At 47.0% G+C, this 9,173-nt stretch overlaps 1 protein-coding gene across 4 annotated transcripts in view; it reads left to right on the top strand.

Annotated features, from left to right (window-relative positions):
• The first annotated feature begins 3,226 nt into the window (after window positions 1-3,226).
• Window positions 3,227-9,173, top strand: part of CGAS (cyclic GMP-AMP synthase) — a 31,996-nt gene continuing 26,049 nt past the window's right edge. For all 4 annotated transcript variants that reach the window (XM_023219244.3, XM_023219245.3, XM_023219242.3 and 1 more), the window contains exon 1: window positions 3,227-4,029. In XM_023219244.3, coding sequence (XP_023075012.1) covers window positions 3,370-4,029 — 660 coding nt within the window. In that variant the 5' untranslated portion in view covers window positions 3,227-3,369. The remainder of the gene's footprint in view (window positions 4,030-9,173) is intronic.

A 9,173-nucleotide genomic window follows, 5' to 3' on the forward strand; every position in this document is an offset into this window, starting at 1 on the left:
GGAGGTTACAGAGAGCCGAGATAGCACCATTGCACTCCAGCCCGGACAACAAAAGTGAAACTCCATCTTAAAAACAACAACAAAAAAAGGTATTTGAAAGCCTGTATTGAGATACTCTAGAATCACAACAGCTGAAGCAGTATGAATGATTTAAAACTTAAATGCCAGGTCAGGTGCAGTGGCTCATGCCAGTAACAGCACTTTGGGAGGCTGAGGCGGGCAGATAGCTTGTTGGGGACCAGCCTGGGCGACATGGTGAAACCACATCTCTACAAAACCATACAAAAATTAGCTGGGCGTGGTGGGGCATGCCTGTAGTCCCAGCTGCCTGAGAGTGTGAGTCAGGAGAATCTCCTGAACCCAGGAGGCGGAGGATGTGATGAGCCGAGATCGTGCCATTGCACTCCAGCCTGGGCAACAAGAGCAAAACTCTGTCTCAAAAATGAATAAAACAAAATAAAATAAAAAGAGAAAACTTTACACAACGTTTCCTCCCCCCCAAGACAGAGTCATTTCTCTGTCATTTTTCATCCTGTTGTCCAGGATGGAGTGCAGAGGCCTGATCTCAGCTCATTGCCACCTCCGCTTCCCCGCGTCAAGCAATTCTCCTGCCTCAGCCTCCCAAGTAGCTGGGTTTACAAGCATGGCCACCATAACCATACCTGGCTAATTTTTGTATTGTTAGTAGAGACGGGGTTTCACCATGCTGGCCAGGCTGGTCTTGAACTCCTGACCTCAAGTGATCCACCCACCTTGGCCTTCCAAAGTGCTGGGATTACAGGCATGAGTCACCACACCAGGCAGGAACTTTATACAACATTTTAAAGATTTTCTGTGCTTCTTTAAAAATGTCAAATAAAATGAAGTATTCATTCCAATTGCAGTCAATTTTTCATTAATTCCATCTTGTAAAAGTTGAATATTTTCTATTTCTTATTTTTTTCTTTTTTCAAATTACTATTTTTCATTTCTTATTAATTTTTTATTTTCTTTTTAAAAACTATTATTTTATTTCTTATTGATTTTTTAAAACCCCTTTTTAAATTTACATTGAAAAAGTTGGCCGGGCATGGTGGCTCACACCTGTAATCCCAACACTTTGGGAGGCCGAGGCAGGTGGATCACGAGATCAGGAGTGTCAGACCAGCCCGGCCAATATGGTGAAACCCCTCTCTACTAAAAATACAAAAATTAGCCGGGTGCGGTGGTGCACACCTGTAGCCCCAGCTACTTCGGAGGTTGAGGCAGGACAATCGCTTGAATCCGGGAGGCGGAGATTACAGTGAGCCGAGATTGCGCCACTGCACTCCAGCCTAGGTGACAGAGTGAGACTCTGTCTCAAAAAATAAATAAATAAAATAAATAAATAAATAAATAAATAAATAAATAAATAAATAAATATAAATACAAGTTTCTGGCCAGGTGCCGTGGCCAACATAGAGAAACTCCGTCTCTACTAAATACTAAATGGCCAACATAGCGAAACTCCGTCTCTACTAAAAATACAAAAAATTAGTTGGGCGTAGTGGCGGGCGTCTGTAATCCCAGCTACCGGGAAGGCTGAGGCAGGAGAATTGCTTGAACCCAGGAGGCAGAGGTTGCAGTGAGCCAAGATTGCACCACTGCACTCCAGCCTGGGTGACAAGAGCGAAATTCTGTCTCAAAAAAAAAAAAAAAGAAAAGAAAAAGTTTCTGTGGCAGGGCACAGTGGCTCATGCCTACAATCCCAACACTTTGGGAGGCTGAGGAGGGAGAATCACTTGAATCTAGGAGTTTGAGACCAGCCTGGGTAACATAGTATAGACCTCCCCATGTATACAAAAAAATAAAAAAAAGAAAAAAGAAAAGTAAAAGCTGGATGGTGTCCACACCTGTAGTAACAGCTACTCGGGATGCTGAGGTGGGAGGATCGCTTGAGCCCTGGTGGCAGAGGGTGGCAGAGGTGAGCCGAGATCACGCCTCCCTGACTCAAAACAAAATTAAATTTAAAAAACATTTAGGCCGGGCACGGTGGCTCAAGCCTGTAATCCCAGCACTTTGGGAGGCCGAGACAGGCGGATCACGAGGTCAGGAGATCGAGACCATCCTGGCTAACACGGTGAGACCCTGTCTCTTCTAAAAAATACAAAAAACTAGCCGGGCGAGGTGGTGGGCGCCTGTAGTCCCAGCTCCTCGGGAGGCTGAGGCAGGAGAATGGCGTAAATCCGGGAGGCGGAGCTTGCAGTGAGCTGAGATCCCGGCACTGCACTCCAGCCTGGGCGACACAGCGAGACTCCGTCTCAAAACAAAAAAAAAAAGTTTAATTGAAAGAGAAAAGTTTCTCTGTCAATTTTTTTTTCTTTTTTTCTTTTTTTTCTTTTTGTCTTGTGATGGGGTCTTGTTCTGTTGCCCAGGCTGGAGTACAGTGGCGCAATCTCCGCTTACTGCAACCTCTTCCTCCCAGGTTCAAGCAGTTCTGTCTCGGCCTCCCGAGTAGCTGGGAGTACAGGCACACGCCACCACGTCCGGCTAATTTTTGTATTTTTAGTAGAGACGAGGTTTCACCATGTTGGCCAGGAAGGTCTCGATTTCTTGACCTCGTGATCCGCCCGCCTCGGCCGCCCAAAGTGCTGGGATTATAGACGTGTGCCACCGCGCCCGGCCTCTTTTTCTTTTTTGAGACAGAGTCTGGCTCTGTAGTACAGGCTGGAATGAAGTGGCACGTCTTGGCTCACTGCAACCTCCGCCTCCCGAGTTCAAGTGATTCTCCAGCCTCAGCCTCCCCAGTAGCTGGAATTACAGGTGCCGGCCACCATGCCCAGCTAATCTTTGTATTTTTTAGTAGAGACGGGGTTTCGCCTTGTTGGCCAGGCTGGTCTTAAACTCCTGACCTCAGGTGATCCGCCCACCTCGGCCTCCCAGATTGCTGGGATTACAGGTGTGAGTCACTGTGCCCAACCAACACACACACACATATATATGTGTGGTGTGTGTGTGCGTATATATATAATTTATATATATTGCTGGGTTGCCCATGCTGGTCTCAAACTCCTGAGCTCAAGCGACCTGCCCGCCTCGGCCTCTCGGATGCTGAGGTTACAGGCGTGAGCCATTGCGCCCGGCCCTACCTCATCTTCTTAAGACAGGGTCACGGATTGCCCTGGAGGGTTAGAAACTTCGAGACTTTTGTAGCATCAGTAAACGCCGTGGCCAGCCTCTTCGCGGCATGGGCGTGGCTCGCAGCGACTTCCCAGCCTGGGGTTCCGCTTCGGCTCACAGACACTGTGTGCCCGCCAGTAGTGGTAGGTTTCAAACTGCTACTGCTGGCTCTTCCTCTTGCGGCCTTTTCCTGAAACGGATTCTTCTTTCGGGGAATAGAAAGCGCCAGCCATGCAGCCTCGGCACGGAAAGGCCACGCGGAGAGCTTCCGAGGCCGGAGCCACTGTCCCCGAGGCTTCCGCGCGGAGTGCCAGGGGCGCCCGGACGGACCCCAACGAGTCTCCGGCTGCCCCCGAAGCTGCCCTGCCCGAGGCGGGAAAGTTCGGCCCCGCCAGGAAGTCGGGATCCCGGCAGAAGAAGAGCCCCCCGGACACCCAGGAGAGGTCGCCCGTCCGCGCAACTGGGGCCCGCGCCAAAAAGGTCCCTCAGCGCGCCCAGGACGCGGGGCCCTCTGACGCCACCAGCGCCACTGGGGCGGAGGGGCTGGAGCCTCCTGCGGCTCGGGAGTCGGCTTTTTCCAGGGCTGGTTCTTGCCGCCAGAGGTACGCGCGCTGCTCTCCGAAGCCAAGACCCCCGCCTGGGCCCTGGGACAGGCCCAGCCCCGACCTGCCGGTCTCGGCCCCCATTCTCGTACCTCCCTACGATGCGGCGCCTGGGACCCGGAAGCTGCGGGCGGTTTTGGAGAAGTTGAGGCTCAGCCGCCTGGATCTCTCCAGCGCGCCGAAGGTGGTGAACGGGGTTGTGGGCCACCTGCTGCACAGATTGAAGTTCGAGTCCGGGTTCGGAGGCGTCGAGAGGCTGCACACCGGGAGCTACTATGAGCACGTGAAGGTGAGCTGCTTGGCGCCCGCCCGCGGGGCCCCGCTGCTCAGCCTTCTGCAAACCGCAGTTCGCAATCCTTACCTTCCCCGGGTCGCGCCCCTCACTTCCCTTCGGAAGTAACTTAGATTCTTGCATGTTTTTCGGTAGCCTGTTCTAAGTAAAACGACAAACCGTTCGTTTACTCATCTACACATCCAACGATCAGACAGCCAACCGGTACTGATTGCTGCCTAATTTCAAGACACTGTTCCCGGGGTAATTCAAATGTATGGGTTCATTCATGCAAGCCGACATGTATCGAGTTTCTGTAACAGGGTGGTGTTTGATGGTGTGGACCTGAGGTCCCAAGTCAGATATTGACTTGGATAATTTGAAGTGGTCTGTTAAAAATTCCACGTAGACTTTTTCGTTTGAGGAAGACCTCTTACTCCATAGAAAAAAATACCTTCAATTTCTTTCCCCCTCTTCCTCCCTGCCCTCTCCTGCTATCCCGTCTATCCCCAATTTCTTATACAGAAATCTTGGGAAGCTCACAGTGTAATGTTAAACAAACAAATAAGAATATTCCCTACAGATACTAAAAAGCATGCTTTCTAGATGCACATTCCGTATAATTGCTTAGACGTGTGTATTACACAGCTCCATTTGTTTGTGGGTGATTGAGTCATTAATCGTTTCTGTGTAAATCGAAAGTTTAGAAGCAAGTTCCTGACTGGAGCGTGTTTCCTGCCCAGCAACAGATTTCTTTCTTTCTTTTTCTTTCTTTTTTTGAGACGGAGTTTCGCTCTTGTTATCCAGGCTGGAGTGCAATGGCGTGATCTCGGCTCACTGCAACCTCCGCCTCCCAGGTTCAAGCGATTCTCTTGCTTCAGCCTCCTGAGTAGCTGGGATTACAGGCATGAGCCTCCATGCCTGGCTAATTTTGTATTTTTAGTAGAGACGGGCTTTCTCCATGTTGGTCAGGCTGGTCTCGAACTCCCGACCTCAAGTGATCCGCCAGCCTTGGCCTCCCAAAGTGCTGGGAATACAGGTGTGAGCCACCATGCCCGGCTTCTTTTCTATTATTTTCTTTTCTCTTCTTTTCTCTTTTCTTCTCTTTCCCTCCCTCCCTCCCTTCCATCCTCTCTCTTTCGTTCTTTCTTTTCTTTCTTCTTTTTCTTTTTCTGACAGTTTCACTCTTGTTGCCCAGTCTGTAGTGCAGTGGTGCCATCTAGGTTTCACTGCCACCTCTGGCTCCCGGGTTCAAGCGATTATCCTGCTTCAGCCTCCCAACTAGCAGGGATTACAGGCGCCTGCCACCACTTCTGGATAATTTTTGTATTTTTAGTAGAGACGGGGTTTCACCGTGTTAGCCAGGCTGGTCTGGAACTCTGACCTCAGATAGATGATCCACCCGCCTCGGCCTCCCCAAGTGCTGGGATTACAGGCTTGAGCCATCACGCCCGGCCCAGACTATGTCTTGAGCATGATACTTTTCAATTAACTGTGTTACTTTTCAGCATCAGATGTCTCTGATTGAGCATGATTCTTATTACGTACGTATCAATTGAGTTCTATTACTGTATATGGCGGGTCCAAAGGAAAAAGAAAATTACCAGTTAGAATTAGAGAACAAGACATTCAGAAGACAGTCTCCATTCAGAACCACTTTGTGTGTGTGTGGTTTTTTTCGTTTGTTTGTTTGTTTTGGTTTGGTTTTTTTTTTTTTTGAGACAGAGTCTTGCTCTGTCGCCCAGGCTGGAGTGCAGTGGCGCCATCTCGGCTCACTGCAAGCTCCGCCTACTGGATTCACGCCATTCTCCTGCCTCAGCCTCCTGAGTAGCTGGGACTACAGGTGTCCGCCACTATGCCCGGCTAATTTTTGTATTTTTAGTAGAGACAGAGTTTCACAGCCAAGCTGGTCTCTATCTCCTGACCTCGTGATGCGCCCGCCTCGGTCTCCCAAAGTGCTGGGATTACAGGCCTGAGCCACCGTGTCCGGCCCAGAACCACTTTGTTTTTAAAAATTATGCCAATGAAAAGAAATCCGGTGAAATTTGTTTAATCTAAAACTTTTTCTTTTTCTTTTTCTTTCTGTTTTTCTTTTTCTTTTTTTTTGAAATGGAGTCTTTCTGTCACCCAGGGTGGAGTGCAGTAATGTGATGTTGGCTCACTGTAACCTCCGCCTCCTGGGTTCAAGTGAGTCTCCTGCCTCAGCCTCCTGAGTAACTCGGATTATAGTCAGGTGTCACCTCACCTGGCTAATTTTGTATTTTTAGTAGAGACAAGATTTCAGCATGTTGGCCAGGCTCGAACTCCTGACCTCGATCCACCTGCATCAGCCTTTCAAAGTGCTGGGATTACAGGCGTGAGCCACCACACCCAGCCTAAAACTTTTTCTATTACTGATTATGAGATATATGTGGGCCAGGTACAGTGGGCTCATGCCTGTGATCCTAGTACAATGGGAGGCTGAGGCGGGAGGAACTTGAGGCCAGGAGTTTGAGTCCAGCCTGGGCAACATAGTGAGACCCCAGCTCTACCAAAAATAAGTTAAAAATTAGCTGGATGTGGTGGCACACATCTGCAGTCCCAGCTACCTGGGAGACTGAAATGGAAGGGTCATTTGATCTCAGGAGGTCAAGGCTACAGTGAGGCCTGCTCACATCACTGCGCTCCAGCCTGGGCAACAGTGAGATGCTGTCTGAGTGAATGAATGAATGAGCTATATGTGTTTGTTGTAGAGCTGACCCACTGTTCATCCACCAGCAGGCTTGTACAGCTCATTAGCTCCCCTCCTCCTTACCCCTCTCCTCAGCCTCTCCCATATTCTCATTTGTCCCATATTTTAATTTAATTTAATTTTATTTTATTGTGAGATGGCATCTTCCTCTGTCACCCAGGCTGGAGTGCAGTGGCATGATCTTGGCTGACTGCAACCTCTGCCTCCTGGGTTTAAGCAATTCTCCTTCCTCAACCTCCCAAGTAGCTGGGATTACAAGCTTGATTAACCATGCCCAGTTAATTTTTGTATTTTTAGTAGAGACGGGGGTTTCACTATGTTGGCCAGGCTGGTCTCGAACTCCTGACCTCATGTGATCCGCTTGCCTCGGCCTTCCAAAGTGCTGGGATTACAGGTATGAGCCATGGTGCCCTGCCTCTTGTTCCATATTGATGCTCTAGGAAAGTCAGAAAAGCCTATAGAAGAAAATATTGCTCCTATTTTATTTACTGTTATCATTTTGATGTATTTTCTTCTTTTACACATACACTTTGATCTGTTATACTTACATTTGCATTTCAAAATTGGATTCCAAGTTCTTTTTTATGAGTCAAAGGATAGACAAAATATACTTCTCAGTAATTTATTTACATGGTTCCATATTGACACATTTCTCATTCATATGTTTTATTGTAGTTTATCAAATTCTAGGTTAAAAAAAATCTTGAAAATACGTGGGAAGTTTCTTGTAGAAATTCCCTGTAGAATTGTCAGTCCATATGTTCTTTTTGTTCTAAGTGTTAATGTACTTTACTATTTATATAGTTTGGACTGGGTGAAAAGGTTACATAGAAATCAATTAATTTTAGTGTTTGTTTGTTTTTGTTTTGTTTTGTTTGGAGACAGAGTTTCATTCTTGTCACCTGGGCTGGAGTGCAATGGTGTGGGTGGCCTCAGCTCACTGCAACCTCTACCTCCCAGGTTCAGGCGATCCTCCTGCCTCAGCCTCCTGAGTAGCTGGGATTACAGGCATGCACCACCATGCCTGGCTAACTTTTTGTATTTTTAATAGAGATGGGGTTGCTCCATGTTGGTAAGGCTGGTCTCAAACTCGATCTCAGGTGATCCACCCGCCTCGGCCTCCCAAAGTACTGGAATTACAGGCGTGAGCCATCATGCCCGGCCAGTGGTTTTAAGTAATGGTATATTAACTGGTAAATAATAGGAACAAACTACAGTAACATGAACAGTGAAAATGAATTACGTAAATAATGTTGAACAACAACAACAAAAAGAACGTGAAGGAATACATACAGCTGATGCAGCAAGACAAGGAAAATAAAGGCATAAGTTTGGAAAAGGAGTGATGAAATCGTTATGTGTAGATGACTTGATTGGCTTCATTTATAAACTGTTGGAAATAATTAGTAAATTAGCAAAATTGCTGGTTGCAAAGTCAATAAACAAAAATAAAAATATTTCAATATACTAACAAGGTTAAAAGCAAAATGAAAATACCATTTAGAATATCATCAAAAATATCAAAGCTAGGTCCATTGGTGCATTCTGATAGTCCCAGCTATTTGGGAGGCTGAGGTGGGAGAATCATCAGGCCAGGAGTTTGAGGCTGCAGTGCACTGTGATCTATCTGTGAGTAGCCACTGTACTCTAGCCTAGAGACCCCATCTGTAACAAATAAAAATTGAAAACTTTGGCCAGGCATGGTGGCTCACGCCTGTAATCCCAGCACTTTGGGAGGTAGAGGCAGGCAGATCACTTGAGGTCAGGAGTTTGAGACCAGCCTGGTCAACATGGCAAAACCCTGTCTCTACTAAAAATACAAAAATTAGCTGGGCGTGGTGGCATATGCCTGTATTCCCAGCTACTGGGGAGGCTAATGCAGGAGAATTGCTTGAGCCCAGGAAGCAGAGGTTGCAGTGAGCTAGGATTGCTCCATTGCACTTCAGCCTCTGTGACAAGAGTGAAACTCTGTCTCAAAAACAAACAAACAAAAATTGAAAACCTGAAAAAAAATTTAAAAATCAAATATTTAGGAATAAATCTCACTAAAGATATTCAAAACTTAAAAACATAACTGGGTAAATTTGAAGAGGAAGTCAATTGACAACTATGTCGTGTTCATTTTTCCTCAAATTGATCTGGATTTAATGCAATCTCAGTCGAAATCTCATCAGTTTTTTAATTAAATTGTGAAACCCCGTCTCTACTAAAAAATACAAAAAACTAGCCGGGCAAGGTGGTGGGCGCCTGTAGTCCCAGCTACTCGGGAGGCTGAGGCAGGAGAATGGCGTAAACCTGGGAGGCGGAGCTTGCAGTGAGCTGAGATCCGGCCACTGCACTCCAGCCTGGGGAACAGAGCGAGACTCCGTCTCAAAAAAAAAAAAAAAAAAAATTGACAAACTGATTAAAATATTTATTTATTTATTTATTT

This window comes from Piliocolobus tephrosceles, chromosome 5 (assembly GCF_002776525.5).
Source record: "Piliocolobus tephrosceles isolate RC106 chromosome 5, ASM277652v3, whole genome shotgun sequence".
Lineage (NCBI taxonomy): Eukaryota > Metazoa > Chordata > Mammalia > Primates > Cercopithecidae > Piliocolobus > Piliocolobus tephrosceles.